Below are 25,233 nucleotides of genomic sequence, written 5' to 3' on the forward strand. Positions count from 1 at the left end.
TGTGTGTGTGTGTGTGTGTGTGTGTGTGTGTGTGTGTGTGTGTGTGTACGCACACAGGGCGAGCACACATGGCACGCGTGTATGCATGTGCCCATGTATAGTGTGCTACAGGAGAACCTTTCTCTCTTCACTTACCTGGCCAGATCTAGAGCCAAACTCTCCAGCCACCACTTCCTCTTCTGCATCCAGGTCAGTGGCTGCCAGGACCTTCTGCAAGAGCTGTTGCTGCTCCTCTTTGGTGGAGAATGCCAGCTCTTCCTCCTCCATTCCAGCTAGTTTTGTGATTACCTAGAAGAGCAACGCAAACAAAGCCTGTTGTTCTCACTGCCCAGTGCCCCCTGCATCTGCTCCCAGTCACCTCTTCCCACCTTCAATGCTCCAACCAGAGCCTGACTACTGGCTCAAGACAGACTAAGAAACTCTGAATGGCACATCAGAAGAGGGATCTTTGGGTTATAAACATTCCCTCAGATCTTCCCATCTTGCACCAGGAAGGGAAGGAGAGCATGGAAAGGCACCTGCACAGACACTCCACACTACCTGGCATGCTAGGCTTCCAGCAAGAGTACTTTACTCCTCCAAGATGTTAAGAACTTATTAACCAGGGGCTGGAGGTGGCTCAGTAGATAAAAGCAACAGCTGCTCTTCCTGAGGACCTGTACTCAGTTCCCAGCACTCACATGGTGGCTCACAACTGTCTGTATCTCCAGTTCCAGGGACTCCAACACCCTCTTCTGGCCTCTATGGGCACTAGGCACATGTGCAGTACACAGACAAACAGGCAAACACCCACACACATAGAGTAAAACTGTAAAACTAACTGACTGGATTTTCCACCAGAAGCAAAACAATCTAGTTTCCTTTTTGTTGCTGTGATAAAATACCCTGACCAAGAGCAACTTTGGGGGAAGGGCTTATCTGACTTACACATCCAGCCTAGGTCCGTTACTGAGAGAAGTCAGGGCATAAACTCATAGGAACCTAAGGGCAGGCCTGCTTGCGTTACTTCAGACCAAGGAATTCACGGTAGCTGTTTCTGTCCCATGTTGTAAAGAGCACATAGACATGAAATAAACAGGTATCGGTGTTTTCTTTCCCCTATCATTTACCGTAACATCAACTGAGATAACAGCAGTGGTTAAGTGCTGTAAATCTGAGCTAGGGGACACTGACACATTCAGCATTCCTAAAAGGACAGCCATCCACTCTAAAAGGAGACATGTTTATGGTCGCGTGGGCTAGCCCATGGTGTTAGCTGGAGTTACTCATTGGGAACTTAAACATGAGGAGATGTGATCTGGAACCAAGGAGAAGGCAAGCTGCAGGGCATGCCTGTGAAGGACTTTCTTTCCCATTTATATACACATATTTATTCACTCTGTTCTTCCACAATACATCCTAACTGAAGATTCTCCTCCTCACCCTTCCCAGTCCCCACCACCATCTCCACACTCCTCCAGATTGACTCCTCCTCCATTTCCCTTCAGAAAAGAGCAGGCTGGGGCTAGAGAGATGGCTCAGCAGTTCAGAGTACTGGCTGCTCTTCCAGAGGGCCCAGGTTCAATTCCCAGCACCCTCATGGCAGCTCATAACTGTCTGTAATTACAGCCAGGAGAGCCAACACCCTCACACAGACATGCATGCAGACAGAACATTAAAAATAAATAAATAAATAAATAGATAAATAAATAAATAAATAAATAAATAAATAAATAAATAAATAGATAAATTATTTTTAAAAAAATTATTAAGAAAAAGAAAAAGAATAGAGCAGGACTCCTGAGGCCTGCTAGGCATAACAAGTTAAGACAGGCACAGAGCCAGGCATGATAATGCATGCCTTTAATACCAGCGCTTAGGGAACAAGAGGCTGTGAGTTTGAAGCCAGCCTGGTCTACAAAGCAAGTCCAGGACAAGCAAAGCTATGTATAGAGAAACCCTGTTTGGAAAAAAAAAAAAAAAAAAAAAAAAAAGGACTGGGCACAGGCTCTCATATCAAGGCTGGACGAGGCAACCCAGTAGGAGGGAAAAGGTCCCAAGGGCAGGGAAACGAGTCAGAGACCCCTCCACTGCACAGTTAGGAGTCTTGCATGAACAGCAAACTACACAACCATAACATACATGCAGAGGGCCTAGTACAAACCCACAAAGGCTCTGTGAGCCCTGCTTAGTTTGTGGGGTGCCCTCAACCCCTCTGGCTCCTACAATCCTTTCTCCCGCTGAAAGGGCTTTCCTGACCTTTTCGAAGCCGGACGAGCCACACTGCTGGGGGTGGCACCGTCTAGTCGCAGGTCAGATAAAAGCGCATGGAGAAGGGAAACCTTGCTTTTTACCTACTAGCCCTCACTCTCCTTGGCAAGTTTGCCTATCCTGATGCTGCAGCCACGACTAAAAAACTTATTCAGGATTCCAACACATACTGGAAACCAGCAGCTTTCCAGGAATCCTGCAGGCTGTCAGAGCCAGACTGAGAGCACTGAGACACCAGCCTTGTTACTAGTGTGAGACCGCCATGGCTGGACTACCCAGACCACAGTGTGTAACCATAATCCCCCTTAGATAGCACATGAATGTCCTTTAGAGAACCCTAACTCAGGGGCCCAAAATCAAGAATTGTGGCATCCTGGTGACATCCTATTGTAGGCCACAGTGGGCATTTCTTTCTCTGCTTCTAACAACATTGCATTCCTCCCCCACGAACAGAACCTTAGATCAGACCTCTCCAGCTAAGGAAAACACCTCCAAGCTACCTGGAAGGGCAACCCCAAAAAGGAACCTCAGGGGCTTAGAATCTTGGTGACTGCAGTGCTTTGGCACCTCAGAGCTGAGAGGCTAGCGAAGGCTGTGCCCCCATCTTCATCATAGCCTAATCAAGGATAAACGAATACATACCTTAAAGCTGTAACCTTGATCTACCAAAAATCTCTGCCGCTTGGTAGAATAAGCCATTTCCTGTGTGTCCTGGGATACCAGTGAGTAGAAAAAGGCATTGTACTCCTCTGCGACCATCCCTACAGGAAAAAGGTGAGAAAAATCAAGGAAGTCCAGACTAGTGCCAGGGTCCCAGCTAGAAGCAAGCGGTGCAGTGGGCAAGGTCTTCCCCCAGTGTGTGATCACCCTGACTGCATGGGATCTCATCAAAATTAACGTCCTCTCGGCTTCGAAGACCACTATTCAAGTGAGTCAAGACAAAGGGCTGAGGCTGCTGCCTGGCAGTAGGGAACTTGCCCTCGATGCTTAAAGAGGGCCTGGGTTTGATCCCCAGCACCACAAACAAAGAGGACAGTGGATAGTTAAGTGGATACTGGCACATGCTGCTAAGCCTGGTGATCTTGTTTGATCCTAGGATCCTGCTAAAATGACGATCAAAAGGATACAATGCCTGGTCAGCAAAGGAAAGCAGACACATAAGTTCCTTTTAGGAATGAGGGTTAGTAATGAGAGAGCCTCGAGGCCATGACTGGGTCTGAAGGTGGCAGGGAAGGCATTCAGACGGAATGTTACAATGCATGGTGACATGAGGCCTTAACGGGAAGATGAGGCTTCCCTTAAAGCTGGAGAAGGACTTCAGTGAGTGGAAACCAGAGAGATAGCTGTCATGGAGAGGAACAGCATGGTAGAGGCCAGAGGAGCCTCTTAAGAGAGTAGTGTTCATCTGTGTGAGTATATGCTGTGGGTGCAACTCAAGAGACCAGAAGAGGGGGTTCAGATCAGTGGAGCTGAGCTACTGGTAAAAAACTGCCATTCAAAGATACCATGGAGAACGTGGCTCCCTGTGGCAGAAAAAGTAATAAAGCCTGGGCCTGAGGCCTGCTTTGTACCCTTCCCGCCAAGGTCTCCCCAGGCTCTGAGGCAGAGCACACTGTGATTGGACACACCAGCAGCTCACCCCATTGTTCCTAACCCATGTGGTGAGAGGCCGGCTGCCCAGCCTGTGGATGCAGAGAAAAGCAGCATTACCTTTTTTGGCTCGGAGGACCCGCCCCAGTCTCTGGGCTTCCTGCCGTCTGGAGCCACCATGGGAAGAGATCTGAATGAGGACATTTGCTTCTGGCAGATCGAAGGATGTATCACCGACCTACAGAAAAAGAGCAGTTACGGGTTTGGAGTTTTATATAGGGAACACTAAGAAATGGTCTGTACAAAACCCATCTTCCTCAGTGACCACTGAGAAGTGCAGCAGCACAAGTGGGACACTGCATGCAAAGAAAGACACTACCCAAAGACCCCACCGAGGGCCAGTGCTGCAGCTCCGGGTGTCACCCATAGAGGCACTCAGCCGCAAACATGAAGAACTTTCCCTAAGTGCTGCCTTTGTCAGCCACGCCCACCAGACAGGGAACTACTCAACAGCCTGAAGACCTAAATTCAATCCCTGGGAACCCATGTAGTAAAAGGAGAGAAAAAATTCCCACAAGTCGTCCTCTACCTCCACACAGGCAACATGGCACACCTGTGTCACCCCTCCCCCAAATAAATAAATAGATATGAAAGATAGACAAATAGATGTAGCTAAACAATTCTTAGAGCTTTCTGACGGTTTAATCAAATGAATAATCTCACTATTTCCTGCTTCTAAACACACAACACATCCTCTTGGCACTGTGCTTGTTTTCACCCCTTGCAACACAAACAAATGCTCATTAAAACATCTCAATTGCACATACAAACCCTTCTGCTCTTACATAATCATTTAATATCAGAAAACAAAGACTTTTAATGTTTCCCTACAATCATTCCTAAGCATGTGAGTACTGAATTAGTATGTCCTTATATTGTGTTAGGATGCTTAATTTTAAAACTGCCGTTTCAGTGGCTACCTCTTGAGTTTCATTTAAAAAAAATCATTCAGCTGGGCAGTGGTGGCGCACGCCTTTAATCCCAGCACTCGGGAGGCAGAGGCAGGCGATCTCTGAGTTTGAGGCCAGTCTAGTCTACAAAGTGAATTCCAGGACAGCTATGGCTACACAGAGCTGTCTCAAAAAACCTAAAAATTAATAAATTTGGATTAGGACAAAATTTCCAACAATTTCTGGAATGGTCCCAAGCATATTTCTGATATTTTGAACTATGTATTTATATAAAATGGCTTCTCAGCATTGACAAATTATGAAATAAAAATATCCATCAACTCTGAAAAACACTGACAATGTTCTACATCCTACAAGAGGATCCTCTATGTCCTATGGTATCAGCTGAGATTTAATTCTTCAGTAAAAGCAGCAAGCAAGTCCATGACATTGATATGAGAATTCACTTTCATTTTTAACAACTGTTTCCACCATCGTTGCTGATTCTCAGATCCTTGCTGTTACAGTCAGATCACTATGGGGCTATGAGTTTGTATACATACTCCCCCTAAATCCAGTTACCTGGATTCTAGTAGAGTGACAGGTGCCATTCTCACTTCCCCCTAAAAGTTCACAGGTCTCAGGTGATCATACTCTATAAACATGAGCCAGCTAACTAGTCTAATGGATACACCTCAACTACCTGCACCTGAGCTATCCTGTCCTGGCCTGTGCCAGCCCACACCTTCCAGAAATCAGGCACAGCCTGGCTGCAGGCTTGTGTGAAGCCTTCCTCCAGGACTCCCGCTTGGCCTTGTGGGCTGGGACACTCCTTGGACCTGCTGCCATCTATCTGTAAGTCCATGATGCAGGTAACTCTAATAAACCTCTTACCCCAAAGAACATCCACTTCAGTGAGCTGTAGAACCTCAAGCCCCAGGCCTTTCAAACAGTAAAAATTTCTTTGGTGAAAAGAGACCACAGGCAAAAGAAGGTTAAAAAGACTTTTTTTTAAACCACTAGGTCGTAGTCCCCGATGGCTGTGATGTCATGCCCAAGCTGGGCCTACCCAAGGCCATCATGGTACTGGCCACCCACCATCAAGGCGCATCAGGGACCAGATCAGAAGCTTCCCAAACACCCAGCATCTTCAGCTCCAAAAAAGGAAGCCTCATCCAATTCCTATTAGAGCTGTCTATAAAGGAAATAAAATTTAAATCCCTACATCCCAGGAAGTGGTGGGACAAGCCTGAAAAGGAAAAAGCCCTTAGATAGCCTGCAAGGCACAAGAACCCTGTGTTATCTCTCACACCACCCGGAGCTGCTACTCCCTAGGCCAGGAAAGTAAGCACACACAGGAAGGCCTTCAACACAGATGAGCCGCCATCTGGGTGCTCAGGTGCACCTCCCAGAGCCTGAGGAGAGGGAGGAACTGCTCCGCCAGTCTGCACCACATACCTTTGAGATGAAGATGGTGTTGATTTTGGGGTTGTGCTTGAAGTTCTGAAGAATCTGCATCCTTTCTCCTTGGGACGTGGGCCCATAGATATAAGGTCTATTGAAAAGCAGGGAGTTTTAGAAACAACATAGAATCACACATAGGCAATTAGAAACTGCTTTCTCACCTGGGCCCATGAGGTGACAGGGCGCACGCTTGGCATCTCTGCCTACATTTTGTATCTGTGTCCTTTTCCTAAGAGCAGACTCCTGTTTGACTCTGTATAAATGTGTGTGGTGGCTTGAATGAGAATGACGCAAAGGGGCACATAAGCTTGAATACTTGGTCCCCAGTTGGTGGAACTGTTTGTGAAGGGTTGGGAAGTGTATCCTTATCAGAGGAAGTCTGTCACTAAGGGCAGGCTCTGAGGTTTCAAGACTCCTATTGTTTCTAGAGTGCTCGCTCTCACTTCGCCACCTCCCCCACTTGAGGATCAAGATGTAAGCTCTCAGCTGTTCTTTCTGCCATGCCTTTTGCTCCACCATCATGACCTCTAACTCTCTGAAACTGTTAGCCAAAATTAAGCACTCCTTTTTATAAGTCACCTTGGTCAGCAATAACACAGTAACTAAGACAACAGGACAGTCACTTAGGAATGCCTGCCTACCTAATCTGTCTCAGCCCTAGTTAAGGTTGAAGACATACTTGTCCAGCCTTGATGTGATGGTTTTTGTTTTATCTATTGTCATGTTTAGTTGTTATCTCTCAGAAGCCTGTTCTTTTCTAATCAGAGACAGAAAGGGAATATATATAGAGGGAAGGGAGGTGTCAAAGGACTGAAAAGAGTAGAGAGAGGCAAAACTGTAATCAAGATTATACTGCATGAAAAAAGAATCTATTTTCAATTAAAAAAAAAAAACAACCCTCAACAACAACAAAAAGATGAAAGCACAAAGTATTACTGTCCTGTACCCAGTCACCTTGGATTCAAGAAGAGCAGAGGCTTGAGGTAGGACAGACAACCCCCACACACCATACAAGGACACAGCATCCTACAATGGGAAAACTAGATACAACCTAGAGCTGGACAGCTTGTAGGAGCCAGATATGTTAGCGATTAACAACTTATCAGATCACCTTATAGGACCCAAGCTGATACAAGGATGACGGAGCACAGCTTGGCTAGACCTGCTTAATTATGCGCACCTCCTGACCCTTGCCTCAATGCACAAAACTCTTAGGTTAATGAACGGAGGGCCACTTTACATGTTTCTCTTGCCAAGGCACACTGATTAACCTGTCTCTCTTTTTTCACCATTCCTTGCCTGTTAGGGCTGCTAAAGTCTGGCCTTTAGCCCTAAATGTCCAGTTGATAAAGCAGACCTGAGGAAGCTCTGTCATGCCAGAACATAAGAGCCACAACACTGCATGCCACAAACTTCCTCCTCTCACCAACCTCCAACTCCTCCAATCCCTCCCCTCTGAGTCTAGGTCTAGGCTCACCACGCTCTTCACAACTCCTTCTTTTGTTTCTTTTCTTCTGAATTTTTTTGTTTTGTTTCTGATTGGTATGGTTCTGTTTTGTTTTGTTTTAAGGTAAGGCTTTATGGATACCACAGTCTGGCCACTGATTACAGTGTAGTCAGGCTGGCCTCAAACTCATGATTCTCTTGCCTGTTTTCTGGGCACCAAGATTACCTGCGAGCATCTCAGCACTCTCCCTTAATACTTAGTTCAAGATCATTTCTTTTGTTTTCAGCTTTCGTGGAAAGGCTACCTGATTACCTTGCTGCCCCATAAAGATGGGAGCCATTCCCTTGCTGAGAACAGAAGTGGCTTGTTTTTATGGCTTCTTAATGACAATAATGGTAACTAGGAAAAGTACCAGATAAACTGGATACTTCATAAAAAAAAACAAGAAAGGGGAACTGGAGAGTGAAGCCAGGTTCCAGAGGGACACTGGTAAGATAGGAGAAATGCAGAATTCAAAGATGATGAGCTTTCCCTCCTTCAAACCTGCCAGGTGATACACCCCAACAAAAAGCAATTTTGAGATTGGGCAACAGAGGCTCCAATACAAGAAACTGGAGATTTATAAGATGGTGTCTACAGAAAGCGCCATGCTCATGGCAGGGCCATCTCTGTCCCTGGTTAGCCAGAGTATAACGAGAGAATGATGTGCATGAGTCCAACAGGAAAAGAAAAAGAAATGAGCGGTCCCATGATGCACTGAGAAGGAATTAATGCTTATGAATTCGGGGAAGAATTACTATGTAGAAAACCAATTTTCCTGAAAAAACAAAATATATTCATAAAAGGAAATAAAATCACAGTATACTATGAAACTGCCTGGGCAATAATGGCACATTCAGAACCATGTAACACTAACTATTAGTTTAACCTGCAGCTCAGAGTGTTGTTATGCTAGGCGGGAGAAGGGGAGAGGGCGATGTATAAAAAAGCTAAACTTCAACTCCCACAGTAGAAAATTAATAGGCAATTTCTACAATGACAATCCAAAAATTGTCACAAAAGCTACCAGTTAAAAAGGAAAAAAGGAAAGACAAGGAGTTGAAAATGGTTCCTTCCAGGGAACCAGGCCGGCAAACAGGTGAAAAAGCATACCTAAAGCATGACCCCAAACAAACCTCTCTTCCCTTGAGTAGATTCTATCAGGCATTTGGTCCCAGTGATGAGAAAAGCAGGAACACCTGGGACACTGGCCCCTCCATCTCACCCTACTATCCCCTGAATCAGACAGCCTGGCCTCAACCCCAGATCCAGTTCTGACTTAGCCTGAAACATTGATTCACTGGCCTTTGGAATCCAGTTCAGGGTGTCTAGGCTCCTCTTTTCTACATCTTCTAGCCTCTGACCTGACTATATGCTTCTCTGTCTCACCAGCTACTGGGACAAGGGCAGAGAACAGCTACCTCTAGATCCTGGGCATTTTGGAGAGTTCACAGAGACAGGCGCTTCCCTGTCAGAACCATGTAACACTGACTATTAACCAGCACTCAACACTTAACAGGCACTCTCGATGGGAAGCGGATTCGGAAGCAACTCTAATTTTTCAACTCTTACTTGTTTAGCCGAATGGCATATTCCTTCAAGGCAAATACGTTGTCAGCAAACACAATAATCTTGTCATTCCTCCTTTCGTGAAACTTAATCAGAAACTGGCAGGCTCTGAATTTGTTGGGATTCATGGTATACAATAGGATTCGTTTCTTTGTTTTTATTGCCACATACTCTCGGTAGAACTCAGGAGACATCGGGCACCAAACCTGAGATGCAGTAAAAATAAGGAATAAAGGATAATTTTGCAAAACAAACCATCACACCATTAAGGACTTTTGATGCTCTTACATTTAGTAGAATTAGCTTAGAAAAAAAAAAAATCTCAAGTGCCAGTGGAATAGCACAACAAACAGACCTAGTGACCTGAGGTTGATCCTCGGACTCCACAAGGCAGTAAGAAAGAAACAATCCCTGAGAATTGTCCTCACCCTTCACAGGCATATTGAAGCATGTATATGCTTACACACATGCATGCATGCACACATGTTCACATGCTAAAAATAAATATATGTTTGTTTTTTAAGTAAAAGATGTTGGTACAATGTTCTTGTGGAATGTATTCAATTTACCCTTGTTCGTTCAAATGCTGATTTCTCTACCCACCCCCATCTGGTTTCAATCCAGACATTGCACTGTGATGTTTAAGCATCAACCTGTCTCAACTCTGTGTAAACATGCCATCGTTTATTCTCTGTATTGTCAATAAAACAACCAGCCAGTGCTGTGCAATGGAGAGAATAGGGTGGGACATCCTGGTCCAGAGGGGAGGAGAAGGAAGTGAGTGAGAGGAGTCGGAGAGGAGAGTTCCACAGGAGAGAACTTGAAACCATGAGGTCCAGCTCATCTCTCCTAAGATATGACTAAAAGCAAGTATAAGGTGGGAAATCTGAATGATAGGAAACTATGCAGGCTTGGAGGTTTAGGATGGAGTAATCATTGCCCAGCAATGCGCTCTAGGTTAACTAAATAAATCCTAGTCTCTGTGGTGATTTGGGTATATAGCTGGTTTAGGAATAACCACTGTTAAACAAAAAGATAAGTCAAGAATAAATATTAATAATCCACAACTAAAAGACAAAACCAGTGGAAAGTAAATTTTATCTCAGTATAATAGTAAGTAGTCATCCCTTCCATGACTTCCATACAGTCAAATGTGATCTGAAAATACTAAGTGGAAAAATCCACCAAATAAACAACTCATAAAGTTTAGGCTGTCCACTACTCTGAGTAAGCATACCTGTTCTAACGTGCCCAGGCTGTCAGTCATCTCTTGCTCCAGCTCATCTGCACTGCACGTAATTCCTGCTCACTAACCACTACCTCAGTTACTGTATGGACTGCCCAGTACTGCACCGCTTGTGCTTAACTAATACTTAGCAATGCCACTTCACAGCCTTAAAGCACAAGTGGACTGAGGCTGGCAACTAACGCATACCAAACAGATGCCACAAAGTTCTTCCTCTATTTGAAAAAGCAAAAGCCTTGATGCATGGGGGATAAAAAGATAAAACTCATGCTGAGATTGCTAAGAGGCATGGCAAGCACTACTCTTATACCACAGAACTGTGAAGAAAAGAAAACTCCAGCTGGTTTTCCTGTCAAGCCTCCCAGAGCAAAAGTTAGGGCCACAGTGTACGACCAGAGCCGAGTTACGACACAAATGCCAGTCAGTCAGAATACTCGCACTGTACAGTACCTGACATCCAGTGAGGATCTTAGAAGAAACAGACAATGGACTGAGAAAAGCTACTGTACAACTATGAATCAAATTTAATGCCTAGGGCATTAATCTCAGGACTGCAGAGGCAGAAGCAGGGGAATCTCTGTGAGTTAAGACCAGCCTGGAACCTATAAAGCATGCCTCAGGCCAGCCAAGACTACACAGTAAGACCATGTCTCAAAAAACAAACAAACTGAAAGATATTAATCAACACAACCACTTCCAATAATAACTTTTAATATTAATGGCCTCTGCCTGGATGAAGAAACAGAATCATCCTTCTATAAAAATAGAGTTTTAAAGATAAGCACAACCTCTAAGTGAAAGGCTAGACAAAAGTACTCCAATCAAATGGAAACAGGAAGCAGGTGTTGACATCAGAACATAACAAAACAGACTTTAAATCAGAAGAGATAAAGGGCACTTCATTCTAATCAAGGGAGCAAGGGTAGTAGACATTACTACCCTAAATGTTTATGCACCAAACCCTGGATCACAGAATTTCAGAAAGTCTACTATTAGATCAACCCAGTAACAACGGTAGTTTCAGCACCCCACTTTCTCCAATAGACGTTATCTGAACAATAACAACAACAAAGAGAGAGAGAAATATCAGAATTAAATGACATCACACAACAATTGGACCTAACATATCTACAGGATATTTCCCCCAAAAACCAAAGACTATACCTTCTATTCAACAGTCCATGAGAGCTTCTAAAGTAAACCACACAAAAGAAATTTTAACAAATTAAAAGACACAGAACTAATTCTGTGTATCCTACCTGACCACAACAATAAAACTTAAAAGTGACTGAAAACAAATCTCTGGCGAGTACACAAACACAATAAAACAACTCATTACTGAATCAAGAATGAACTAATGAATCAAAGGGTTGGAGAGAGAAGAAGGAAACAATGATGTGATTATATTTTAATTAAAAAATAAAATAGTGGCTGGAGAGATGGCTCAGCAGTTAAAACCATTAAATACTCTTCCAGAGGACCTGAATTTGATTCCCAGCACCCACACGGCACATCACAAATGTCTAACTTCAGTCCCAGGGAATCCAATGCCCTCTTTTGGCCTCCAAGGGCATTGCATGCATGTGATATACAGACATACATTCAGGTAAACACTCATACAAAGAAAATCATTTAAAAACAAAAATTAGCCTCTAAAAGACTCTACCCAGCAGTGTATCAAAGCAGATGCTGAGGCTCATAACTGAACTTTGGGCAGAGTTCAGGCAATCTTATGAAAGAAGGGGAGGTAGAAAAACCTGGAGGGGACAGGAACTCCACAAGGAGAGGAAAAAAAAATCTCTGGGCCCAGGGGTCTTTTCTGAGACTGATACTCCAACCAAGGACCTCGCATGGAGATAACCTAGAAACCCTGCTCAGATGTAGCCCATGGCAACTCAGTGTCTATGTGGGTTCCCTAGTAATGGGAACAGAGACTGTCTCTGACATGAACTCAGTGGCCGGCTCTTTGATCACCTCCCCCTGATGGGGGATCATCTTGCAAGGCCACAGAGGAAAACAATGCAGCCAGTCCTGATGAGACCTCATAGCTAGGGTCAGACGGAAGGGAGGAGGACCTCCCCCATCAGTGGACTACAATAGGGGCATGGGAGGAGATGAGGAAGGGAGGTATGAGAGACGGGACTACAGCTGGGATACAAAGTGAATAAACTGTAATTAATATAAAAATCAAAAATTAAAAATTAAAAAAAAAACAAAAAATAATACTTACTACTGAACTGGAACATAATTTAACAAAGATTTTTAAATGCAGTCCTATCTGGGTAATTATTTGTATGGACCTGCTAGTGTGAAGCCAGCAACCGCTGCACAGTAGAACACACCAACACACATAAACCAGAACTGTCACAGAAGCTCCTCACTTGGTGGAAGAGTCTGACATGCCAGCCTGCAAAGCCCTCTGCTACTATGTTATCACGCAGCATCTATGTTACCATGTACATCAAGATGTTAGGGGCTTTCTCCTCCCTGCTCCCTCAACCCCAATCCTCATTCACAAATTATAAATGCATCTGTTGATTTGTTTATGTGTGTGCAGGAGATGAACCCAGAGCCTCTTCTGCACAAACTAGGCAAGAGCTTTGTCACTGAACAAGTAACAAGGCCCTTTTAATGTCTGCCAATATTAAAAAGGCTTTTCTATTGCTAGGTAGTGTTTAGTTATGCACCAAGCTGGGGAACATCGCATGAAAGAATACTACACAGTAATTCAAAGGAATGAACTACAGCTACAAGCATGATCAAGAAAATTCAGCAGGGCTGGCAGGATGGCTCAGTGGGTAAGGTGGCTGACAAGTATAACACAAGGACCATACCAGTGACTGCTGTACTGGGCAGAAGAGGAAAGGAGGGAATTGCTGTCAGGCAATGAGCAGCAACACTGTGCTGCAGATGGGTGGTAACAGACACAACTAAATGGGAGGGTTATTTTCAACACAGCAAACCTGTTACTAAATTTCTCACCCTCATCTTAATCAGATGACCCTTTCACAGAGGTCACACTATGCTAGCTATTGAGCAGCAGTCATTTTAAGCGCTAAGATAGATGGTTTTGTCATTTCTTCAAGACTTAGCTTTGACTATGGATTTTAACCCATACCTGTGCAGGCATTCACTAAAAAAACAGTATTAGAAAAATGTGCTTTCAGAAACGACACCATCAAGACCAATCTATTTTCTTGGGACTCTGGCACTAGAATTAGCCTAAGTGGTGGTCCAGAAGGTGGACAGCAGGGAGTGAACTGTGAGGGGCATGGTCTGTGCTGGCTTACTGACTTTACCACGTGACAGGAATCCAGCGCACTCTGCTATCCAGTGTGGCTCACCTACCAGGGTGACTACAGTAAGGCATGCTTTTTGACTCAGTCCTGGCCTGCCTGTCTGTCCATGAGGAATTTATCAGCAGAGCCCTTCCACTCCCAAGGGAGGAGTCCATACTTCACATATTCCACCCAGGGGCGCAATACCTCGGCACACTGGACTTTGGCGATGTACCCACTGTTCTGCAGCTCCATCCAGTTGGCTTCGTAAAGCTTGGGCCCAATCAGGAAATTTAAGTCAACAATTTTGTCATCTTCTCGGACAAGGGTTGCAGTCAGGCCCAGCTTACAGTGGGCCTGCACGATGGTCAGCACCCGCCGGAACATCTTGGCTGTGGGAACAAAGGAAGTGTTCACATCCTCACTGTCTACACTGAGAAGGTACCACACACTTGCAACTTAACACTGGTCTGTGGCACCGTAGGGGCTAGCCCTGCTACTACAGAGCTGAGTCTCATTCTAGGTAAGAAAGAAAAAGCAAGAATATTTTACCATGGCTTTTAGACCTGTTCAAAAGATGGATAGAAGCACAAGCGACAAATGACTTCCGGGAGTTCACAAATGCCAGCATTCACCTTCCAACATGTCAACAGTCCAGACAGTAGCAACAAATATTACTTGACTCCAAGCCACACAAATCACTCATGCTGAGGTCTGTCCCCAGGTCATAGCTGGGGAGGTGGGGATATGGAAGCAAAGAGAAAGCCTGCTCTGCTTCCTACCATCTCCCCTCAAAGCAGAGAGCACCTTTGAGAGTTTGAGGCCAGCCTGTTCTATATAGTTAGTTCCAGGGCAGCCAGGATTACAGTGAGACCCTGTCTCAACAAAACAAAACGCCCAATGAAACTTCCTTTGATCAACAGGTAACTTTCACTTTCCTCTTTTGGTTTGACTGTTATAATTCCTGACATATCAAATAAATACCTAAATGGGATACAACTTTTTAAAAATCTTGTGTGGGCACATACTGCACGTTTGTGCTTGTGTGTGTGAATGTAGGCACCTTCCTGCCACAGCACGCGTGTGGATGTGGGAAGACAACCTCAGGCGTCAGCCCTCATCTTCCACCTTGTTTGAGGCGGGGTCTTTTGTGGTTGGTGCACTGCTGCACATGGCAGGCTAGCTGGCCAGCAGATCCAGAGCCATCTCCCCATAGCAGGGCTAGGATTATACCCTCCCATACCCACGAACGTCCAGCTGTTATGTGGGCTCTTGGGACTGGAGATCTGGGCTTCCAATTTGTAGATTTCCATAGCCACAGCTTTTAAAACTCTTTTAACACTTTGGAAAAAGGTTAATCCATTTTGAGTTGGAAGACTAATGGGATGTTCAGCAGGTAAAGACACCTGCTGCCAGGCCTAATGACCTGAGTTCAAAGTCTGGAATCCCGGTGTTGGAAGGACTGAGCCAACTCATGTTGACCTCCACAGACCAGACATGGCATGTATATGCCCTCCCCAAAGATAAATACATAAATGTAAAATGTTTAAGTGCTTTGGGCTGTACAACCTACATTGAGGACAGCCCCATCCCTACCCCCGACAGGGAACTGTTACTCCTCAATAAAACTTGGCTTCCTTGCCTTTCTAAATGTTTGAGTCACGGAGCTTGAGGTGTAGCTCAGTAGTAGAGCATACACTTCCCATGCATGAAACCTTGGCTTCAATATTCACTACCCTTCTCCCACACACATTTGAGTCATGATTATCTTATAATTACAAATGAGGCTAATGATACTTCAAAAAGAAACCCAATCGGCAGATGAAGAAGCCAAACACTCCAAAAGCCAAACACAAGAGCCACAGAATAACAGAGTAACAAGGTGGTCAGACTCCAAGTAAATGGCCAGTTTTGAATTTGACACATTAAAGCTTAACAATTTTGAAAACTTACAACATCTGCAAACACAACAAAACTATACCAAACACAAAACAAGGCACTAACAAATAAAGAGTTAATGACAAGGTTATCCCCGAGCAAAGACTACAGAAAACAACAGTACAGGATCCCAGGCTTCCCTTTAAGAGGAGTGCTAGAGGCCCAGGCAACAAAAACAACACAGTGCGGGCCTGGGAGGCAGATCAAGTAATGCAAATACAGTAGGGTAGGCCTAGATTTTTCACCAGGCTTCACACCAGGCTCCAAAGGAACTACTCTCAAACTCGTTTGTAAGATATGACTTTCTACACCATCAGGCCTTCACCTCATCCTTGATATCACCTTTCTTTCTGACCTACACCTAACATGTTCATAGGATCTGCAGCCTGTCCATTCAGGCTGTCTTCATCTCACTGTGTTCTCCCTGGGTCTAACCCACTCTTGCACTGCTCCCAAAGTGCTATGCTCAGTAGCCAGAGTGATCCTACTGTACGTCAGCTCAGGGTACCCTCTGTTTCTGTTCTTCAGATAGATGGCTTCTTACTCAGTGACGGAAGAGTATAAACACATCTCCACCAAGGCCTATGAGGTCTAAAGATGCTCTGACAGCTGCTTTGGTGCCAGCCTTGAGTGCTCTCTCAGAACTTATCTGTAACACTTAGCTGCTATGAGTCGTCTGAGCATGCCAAGTTCTTTACCACCACGGGGCCAGTACCCTGTCATTCTCCCTCCTCAGAGACATCCAAATCTCTAGCCAACCCTCTGTGAACACCTCTATTAACATCTCTAGTTGTCCTCAGACATCTACAGACTCTGGAAGAGCTCTCATTCTACAAAAAGACCCAAACACTAGGCCCATTTCCAGTGTTCTGAATGCTCTCCGTTAAAAAACACCTCTTTAAAGTGAAAGAATCTCTACTTTAGATCTTCCTTAATCTCTCTTTTCAAGGAAGAGCTTTCTACCCAGGCATGTCGACTCAAACAGTTACTCAGGAGGCTGAGGTAAAGGGACCATGTGAGCTCAACAGTCTGCCCATACATCATCCTGGGCAACACAATAAGATCACACCCCCAAACAATACAACACCACCACCAACAGAAACCGAAGAGAACTGTTTGCTTGGAGCACTGCACATCAGTAAAAGATACATATCACTGATGAATGTTAGGACACAGACGATCTGCTATGCAAAGTGAAAGATGACAGAGACAAGAAAATAAATACTAGACTGCTTCTTTTACATGGTAGCTCCCACAAAGGGAGTGGAAGAGCCAGCCTGCGGTTGAATGCAGATGGTTGAATAAGAGCCAGCCTGCGGTTGAGTGCAGGTGAAAATAAGGACCGACTACAAATAGACATGAAGGAGCTACTCTGACACTAGATCGCCGTGAGGGCCGCACAGCTCTACAAAGTTACTAAAACCTGCTGGGTTATACTCTTAGTGCAGCCGACCTTTGTGGCAGATCAGGCATAGCACTAGGCTGTTTTAAGAAAAAGATATGCCTGCCACTGAACAAGTAGAACTTACATTCTGACAACTCATACTTCACCTTTCACTTAAAGAAAACACAGCCTATTGTCAAGGGTAATGCAGTGCTCTTAGCTCAGAATCACAGAGCCATAAAATAAATGGGTTAAGCTTCAACAATTAGAATATGTAGGAAGGAAGAAAATATCACTCTCTAAGCCAGTGATTGATAAGGCTCTGAATGTGTATACCTATCTCCCAGTTCCATCCCACCACACTTGATTATTTCAAAACCCTGCTAGCCAGGGGGTGAATATACAGAAGCCACCTGCAACCCCACAAGGAGAAGTAAGCCTCTCTGAAGGCACAGCCACCCTCCACCGCCTTACCTGGAATAGTGTGCACCTCATCAAGGATCATGAGGCCCCACTCCTGGGTTTTGAGCCATTCCATGACTCTCTCAGCTTCCCAGGACCTTTTGGTGGTATGGCCCAGCATAGAGTACGTGCTAATGGCAATGGAGCAGCCAATGGGCTTGTCCTTGGCATCTGAGGTGAAGCGGCAGATCTGGCTGTCATCAATGGTTGACCACATCTTAAACTGGGCTTTCCACTGCTCCACAGACACTGCCGAATTGCCCAGGACCAGACAGCGCTTTCTGACAGTGCATGCAGCAGTCACGCCTACAAGGGACTTCCCAGCACCTACAAGCAACCAAAGGGTGTTGCTAGCAGGCTGAAACAAAGGTCAGGAAAGGACAAAATGGCTCAACAGCACCAGAATCTACGCAAAGTTCGCATACCGGTCCTCGTGGACAGAACTGTGAGGCATTTACTGCTTCAGGCTGTCTTCTCCATAGAGAGATGACCCACCTGGCACGTTTATGAGAATTAGAACTAGACCCTTCTGCACCTCCTTATATGTATCTTAAAATGGTGAAATGTTACAATCAACAGTGAGAAAGATACCACTGTTACCATCATTTTAAAGAAGGCTGGATGGAGGAGAAGCATTTTGCCCATGGTCACATGTGCCCAGCATACATTCTAAGCAAATGACAATTTTTAACTAACAGAACAACCAAGGTTCAGGAATGTACAAAGTGTGCACAGTCCTGGCAAAGTCAGAGAAGATAAAACTCCTGGAGTTTATTTTTTATCACCTTCTATTTGAAGGTTAAGGCAAAAAAAACAAAACAACAACAACAACAAAAAAACATCAAACTGTTCAACAAAGACTCTGCCTTTACCTCTGACATAACCTTTGAAGCTTTCTGACGAGAACTCAAGGCAGAGACCCATTTCTGCAAACGGTCCAGGGTGGAGTTCCCATATGAATATGCTGTGGCCTATGGCTCTGAACCTCCATAGAACTGTGAAGTCCAACAGAGGGGCGCACACGTGCATGTGTATGTGTGCCTGGGTCTGCCCTCAGCCTCGCATACCCATTCTCCACGGCATACAAGCCATGGAGAAACAAGCAACACTTGTGAGCGAGGCGGCCTCCACATTCACACTTCACGAGGAAGCACCTGTGCTGGATGTCCAGCAGCACCCCAGCAGCTCTGCTGTCTCCTCGGGCACCATGCTCCAGTTTTCCCTGGCACCTCCACTATCAGTTAGCGGCAACACAGCTTCCTTAGCTGAGCCATTTATAGTCCTGTTCTACCCAAAATGAACGAGATCGCAACCTCATTCATATCAACCACTTTGGGAGCTGAATGAGCCTTTCAGGGGGGTCCCCTAAGGTCATCCTGAATACTAGATATTTACATTACAATTCATAACAGTAACAAAATTACAGTTATGAAAGAGCAACAAAAATAATTTTATTGTTGGTGGTCACCACAACATAAAAAACTGTATTAAAGGGTCACAGCATTAGGAAGGTTGAGAACCACTGGCCTAGACCAAGAGCTGCACAAAGCAAGCATTTCTATAAACGTCAGTCAAGTCCTGGATGAGAAAGTGATCATTCATAGGAAATGTGCCTAGCAGGGAAACACTGAGCAGGGTAGGAGGCAGGTAGCAGACAAAGATGGATGGAGCCTTCTTCACTCTGGCCTCACTTACCACAGGGAAGAACAATGACTCCTGAGCGGGCTCGTCCATTTCCAAACATCTTCCGCAGGCTCTTCTCCTGATAGGGCCTGAGCACAGCTGTGGGCTTCAGGTCAATGTTGATATCAGGGTTGAGAGAATCATTCCGGAAGTCATACTCTGCCAGCAGAGGGTACTCTAAGCAGATGCAGCGCTTCTGGAGCTCCTCAATCATTTCCTAGAAGCCAGCAGGGAGGACATTTGATAATTTCAACTCCAAAAAGTATCCCAGACTACACTCAAAATGTCCTCATGATCAAAATCTGGAGTTTTATCTGGATGAATACAATTTCAGGTCTTGCTTTCCAACAAGTAGGTCAGCACAGAAATGTAGCACAAACTAGCAACATGGTCAAAACAGATTTTATTTGGTTGTTTGTTTAGTTATCTCTTCTGTCCCAGGGCAACCCTCAATTTACTGTGTAGTTGAGGATGACCCTGAGCTGCTGCTTCCTCCTGCCCTCACCCTTTCCAGGCTGTGATGTATACTACCACACCCAGTTTATGTGGTGCAAGGGTTTGAACCCAGGGACTTACACATGCTAGGAAAGTAACTCTACCAACAAAGCCACATCCCTGGTCTCCTCAAAATGAACTTTAATCAAATCCAAAATGGATCCTGTGGAGAGCAGCTTCCTAGCCCCCAAAAGGACACTCGGACCATAACTCCCCCAGGAGAATGTTATGGCCCACATTGGTAAGAATGAAACTAGGAGCTTATAGGGACCCTTTGTCTCATTGGAGAGGCCGCTGACAAGAGACTGCACTGGAAAACAAACCAGGTCGCGTTCACTAACCTGCTTAACTTCGAAGGATACTGTCTGTGTCTCTTCTTCCTCCTCTTCATCCTTGTCCATTTGCTCATAAAAATCAAACAGGTCTTTGGGGATGTCAGATTTGGACTGAGTATCCACCACCTGGGAGGTAGAAGGCCCACCACTGCCTTCTGCCGTCTTGGAAATCTGTAAGAGAAAGGTAGGAGTTCTGGCTCTACACAACCCTGAACCTCGTCACCAACCATGAACCAGAGCTGTAGGGCAAAGGCAGCTGGGCAGTGACACTGTCAATGCTGGGTTCCAGGAGAAATGCCATCCTAAGTTCCCAGCCCCCAGGAAACCCAGGTAGGAGCTCACGCACAGCAGATTTGCTTGTGAAAGTCTCAGTGATGAGTTCGGTAGCCTCCCCCTCAGCATTCCTCAAGCGACATTCCCGGATCACAGGGTCTTGAAGAAGATGCTGGATGACATCAGGGTGGGAACTTTCAACGAAGTACCTAAAAACAAGAGAGGAGGAAGTCCCTACTGGCTAGCTCATCATTTCCAGAACACTCTGCAACTGTAACTCAATTAGATGATCTGAAAATTACAGCCTCATAAGGACTCTTCCCACATCTTTGTCAAATCAGAGCTAGGAGCTGTAAGTAAAGATGTAACATACCGAGGAGATCCTCATTTTGAACTTAAATTGGCATGTCAGCAGCAAGAGGGGTGCAAATAACCTTCCCTGTGAAATTCTCCTAAACTTACTATTTGCAGCTGGGCAAGGAGTACAGCTAAACTCAAGGGTCATACATGTGTATAGCTTGAGTTTGATTGCTGCTATTTTAACATTCTTCTTTGAAGCATCTAGATATAGAACAGATACCAAGAACCAAAACAAAAAACCCCAGTGGCTTATGTAGGTAATAATCACTGCAAATTTTAACTACCAGCTGGAGGAGGTCAACCAGACTACAGGATGAGGGACCCCTTTCCCTTCCCATGTCCCCTCAATTTTCCATCTTTGTCTCAAGCAGGGTCTGAGCCCAGCGCCTACCCACAACCCATCCTCCTGACTGACACGCAGAGGGCAAAGCCTCGGAACTACCTCCTCTTACCTGTTGTGCTTCAGGACCAACTTGACTTTTCCATAGCTGACAGTACACAACTGCAAGCAGAAAGGACACCAACAAACAGGCGAAATCAGTGCTCAGAACATGCCTGCTTGGAACACGCCTTAGCACAAAACTCCACGTACAGCCACAATTGCCTGAAAGGAACTTTTTCCACTGACTTCAATTTCTTAGGGACAAAAACCCATCCTCTTGCCTAATTCATATGCCTAGCTTATTTCCAAATTGTTACAAATCTCTGTGCTTTCCACTTCACTTTCCTCCGCATGCCCACAGCTCCCATCCTGACCTGGAAGCTCATCCTGCCTCAGCAGTGCTGCTAACACAGAAGCCATCAGGCACACAGCAAGTGCTCAGCAGCACCTGCTACACAAGGTAAGTTCAAATGTCATGAATGCTTAGTTAGGCCTTCCCACCAATGTTCTCATTCCCCAACTGAAAATCTAAGGTTTTTTGTTTTGTTTTTCATTGTATTGGTAAATGAGCTCAGGACCAGGAAGCTAGCTCAGGACCTAGCCACCACCACCTCTATTTTTAAATTTTGAGACATGTTAGAAATTGACCAGCCTAGCCTTGAACTTACAATCCTCCTCCCTGAACAGCTGGAATTAGTGCCACCTTTCCCAGCATAATGTAAGCTTCTTGGTGACAGGAAATAATAGTTTAAAGCCTCTCAGGTTGCCAATCTGCTGGAAGGAATCCAGTAGTTTGTATGATTGCCATGCTAACTTGCTACTCAAGTTCTTCTGAGTTATTCTGAGCTGTCCCTCAGGACACCACAGCATTGCTCCAACACCACCGTCTTTGTAGACCATGTAGACCAAACACTGGGCCTAGCCCTGGTCTTTTCTCCTTGGGCATCCTTCTACATCACGAGAACAGAGAACTCCGCAGAGCTCTGAAGCTCCTCTGGGAGTGGATGCCCATGGAACCCTTCTGCCTCCAGATGTAAAATCTCATTAGCCGGTGGACTACTGTCCCATCTTCTTTGGATAATATTCACCTATATTCAACTGCTACTCCCGGGGAACCCTCTCCACTTCAACATTTGAAGTTTTGACTTTCTCTAACAGATTTCATTTAGCATGGATCTTAAGTGTCTACCTTATATGGAGCTCACTTACTATAATAGCCAGCTGCCAGAACCCCACAATAAGGTTATTTTCTCAGAGTCCTAGATCAATGAAACCAGGATCTCACCAGTTTGTGGTGAGGTCTCGTGGCTAGTTAGTAGAGGGCCACCTTCTCTCTACATAGTGCCAAGAAGAAGACTTAGGATATCTGTATAACTCCTAATAAAGAAAAGCATCTTCAGGATAAGGAGATAGTCATGGCCTCACTTAGTCTTAGTTCACAGGTAAGGATTTCGATACGTATATGCAGTCTACAGCACCATCCATTCAGAGCTGTTTCTCCAAATAACCCTGGCCAGAATGTACCTGAATAAATATCTCATGGCTAGGAGCTACTCACAGAAGCATGGTCTCAGCCAAGAGCATGGCTAGATCCACAGCAGCAGCAGCTAAGAAATAAGCTATTTTGCTATCAAAGGAAACACAAAGCAGACATTTTCAAGGCAACATCCAGTACCTGAGGACATCACCGCCACATTATCAAGGTAGGCAGAATCGCTAGCAACTCACCTTAATAAACTGGATAATTCCATCAGGAACTCCAGTCTTACTAAGCTTTCTGAGGTACTCCGTGATGTCGCTGGTTTGCAGCCCCACACTGACAGCGGCATAGAGGGAGTAGGCCGTTAGCTTGTATTCATGTACATGAGTAGGCCGGCACACTGGCTCTGCAATTGCCACCAGGAAGTCTTGGGCATATTTGTAAACTGGAGAGAAGGCTTCCAAGAAAATGTGGCCATCAGGAGCCTAAAGAACATCAAGTGAACACAAGAGGCAAGAAAAGTAATGAACTGTAGAGACCATTAGACTCAGGTCATTATCAAAAAAGAGGAGCTATCCAGTGCTATGGGTATTCGTACAACCAATCTTTCGGGTAATCGTGGGGGTCCTGTTCCTATAATTAGATACAGAAGTGTAAGGGAAAAGGTTTCCAAAGTTCCATATACAGAAATTTTCTCAAATTGCCTTTTGGCCAGAATGAAAATTGATTATAAAACATTATGTATTTTAAGTCAAACAACCTTAGCTACCAAATACGTATCTTCCATTAATTTGAAAAGGGGCCAAAGAGATGGCTCAGTGGTAAAGAGCACCGGCCACTTCAGTGGCAGAGAACACAGGTTCCATTCCCAGCACCCACATCAGATAGCACCTAACAGCCTGTAATTCCAGTTTTAGGGGATCTGACACCCTTTTCTAGCCTCCTCTGGGACCAGGCACCTATACATGCAGGCGCTCACAGTAAATAATTTGTTACCTAACACAAACTATTTAGTGGTTGGGGAAACAGCTTGGAGGGTAAAGCGCTTGCTATACAAGCAGGAGGACCCGAGTTCAGATCTCCAGCACCCAAGTAAAAAGCCAGGAATGGCAGTGCTTTTTTCCCTATAACCACAGAGCTGAAATAGGTGGAGATAGGTGGGTGGGCAGGCAAGCAGATGAAGGTGTGTGTTTGGGGGAGAGGGGGTTGTCCATGGACAGTCTAGCTAAAACAGGGAGCTGGGCAAAGACGTGAAGAGTGATTGAGGGAAACATAACATCAATCTCCAGGCTCTGTAAACACCCCCACGAGCACACCTGTACAATGTGCGCACAAATACCACACACACACACACACACACACACACACACACACAAATAAATCAATGCCATTTACACACTTGTTGATTAACTGCATGTGGTGTTACGTGTGTGCAAGTGCGTGCATGCCAGAGCTCCGATGTGAAAGTCAGAGGACAACTTTTCTGAGTTGGGTCTCTCCTCCCACTATGTGTCTGTATGGTACAGACTCAGGTCTTATTCTTTACAGCAACAGCCTTTACCTGCTGAGTTATCTGGCTGGCCTATGACACTGTTTATTAGGCAAATGGCATCTGCCATCATGTGGTGGGCTGGAGGGAGATGGAGAACTCCCAGGCCACACTAGCTACTCCAATGCGCACGTAGAACTGTCTCTCCCAGCTGCTTCTGAAGGCAGCTTTCTCACTCTTGAATTATGGAGGTGTGTGAATGTCCAAGATTTAGCTGTCACCCAGATTTTTCGGCCATGCTTACCACCCAGAGGGGCCTGGAAGCATGGTCACCCTTTAACGGCATCTGCTGTCTGTAGTCCTTGGCTCCATATTCATCCACTTTGGTGCCGGACTCGTCCACCTGTTTCCCCGCGGCTGAGGGCACCGCCTCCTGAGAGTCGTTCCCAGGGGCGTCGTCTTCGTCGTCTTCTTCCTCTTCATACTGCCTCTTCTTGGACTTCTTCTTGTCTGCAACAAGACAAAGAAGTGAGGCCAGTAGGATTCTAGGGTTCCCTCCGCACTACACTGAGGAACTTCTATCAGAACTCCTAAACCAGCGCCACCTGCATCCCGGCGTCCCACAAACCCCTCCACCCGACTCGGCTCCGCGCCTCCCAGACCAACAAGTCGGAGAACACCCTGCAGCAATGACTGCTACACGGGGTCCTTACCGCGGTCCGCTCGATCTCTTTTGCCCATAACAGCTTTAGGGCCGGGCAGCCACCGCACAGTACACTGAGTCAACTCCGCAGGAGGCACTCTCAGGGGAACTTCCGGTTCGTGCTGGAAGTACAGCCCCAGACTACCGGAAGTCCCGCCTCTAAATCCTTAGACCGGAAATGCGGAGCCACACAGCCTACAGCCGACTGGCGTAGGTTCCGCCGGCGTAGGATGTTTTGAGCCGTAAGTAGTTGTTCGGAGCCTTGAGCTTACTTACCCTGTAGAACAGGCTGGCCCAGAACTCAAGAGATCTGCTTGTGAATGCTGGGATTCATTCCCTTTGCCCTGCCTTCGCTCTGGTTTTTGCTGACGCTGCTGCTTAAACCGCTAAGGTCTGTCTGGGAAACTTCCTGGGTG

General features: G+C 45.5%; 1 protein-coding gene across 1 annotated transcript in view; it reads right to left on the reverse strand.

Moving 5' to 3' along the window:
* Positions 1-24,916, reverse strand: part of Ercc3 (ERCC excision repair 3, TFIIH core complex helicase subunit) — a 27,714-nt gene extending 2,798 nt beyond the window's left edge. Inside the window, exons 1-14 of the mRNA XM_055625482.1 lie at positions 24,828-24,916; positions 24,419-24,624; positions 22,874-23,110; positions 21,216-21,265; positions 20,477-20,612; positions 20,137-20,301; positions 19,313-19,517; positions 17,630-17,944; positions 14,041-14,225; positions 9,313-9,515; positions 6,249-6,345; positions 3,961-4,078; positions 2,893-3,011; positions 136-288 (exon numbers count right to left, since the gene is read on the reverse strand). Coding sequence (XP_055481457.1) covers positions 136-288; positions 2,893-3,011; positions 3,961-4,078; positions 6,249-6,345; positions 9,313-9,515; positions 14,041-14,225; positions 17,630-17,944; positions 19,313-19,517; positions 20,137-20,301; positions 20,477-20,612; positions 21,216-21,265; positions 22,874-23,110; positions 24,419-24,624; positions 24,828-24,855 — 2,217 coding nt within the window. The 5' untranslated portion in view covers positions 24,856-24,916. The remainder of the gene's footprint in view (positions 1-135; positions 289-2,892; positions 3,012-3,960; positions 4,079-6,248; positions 6,346-9,312; positions 9,516-14,040; positions 14,226-17,629; positions 17,945-19,312; positions 19,518-20,136; positions 20,302-20,476; positions 20,613-21,215; positions 21,266-22,873; positions 23,111-24,418; positions 24,625-24,827) is intronic.
* Positions 24,917-25,233: the final 317 nt, after the last annotated feature.

The sequence above is a fragment of the Psammomys obesus genome, unplaced genomic scaffold (assembly GCF_907164565.1).
Source record: "Psammomys obesus unplaced genomic scaffold, mPsaObe1.curated_primary_1811, whole genome shotgun sequence".
In the NCBI taxonomy this organism is placed as follows: domain Eukaryota; kingdom Metazoa; phylum Chordata; class Mammalia; order Rodentia; family Muridae; genus Psammomys; species Psammomys obesus.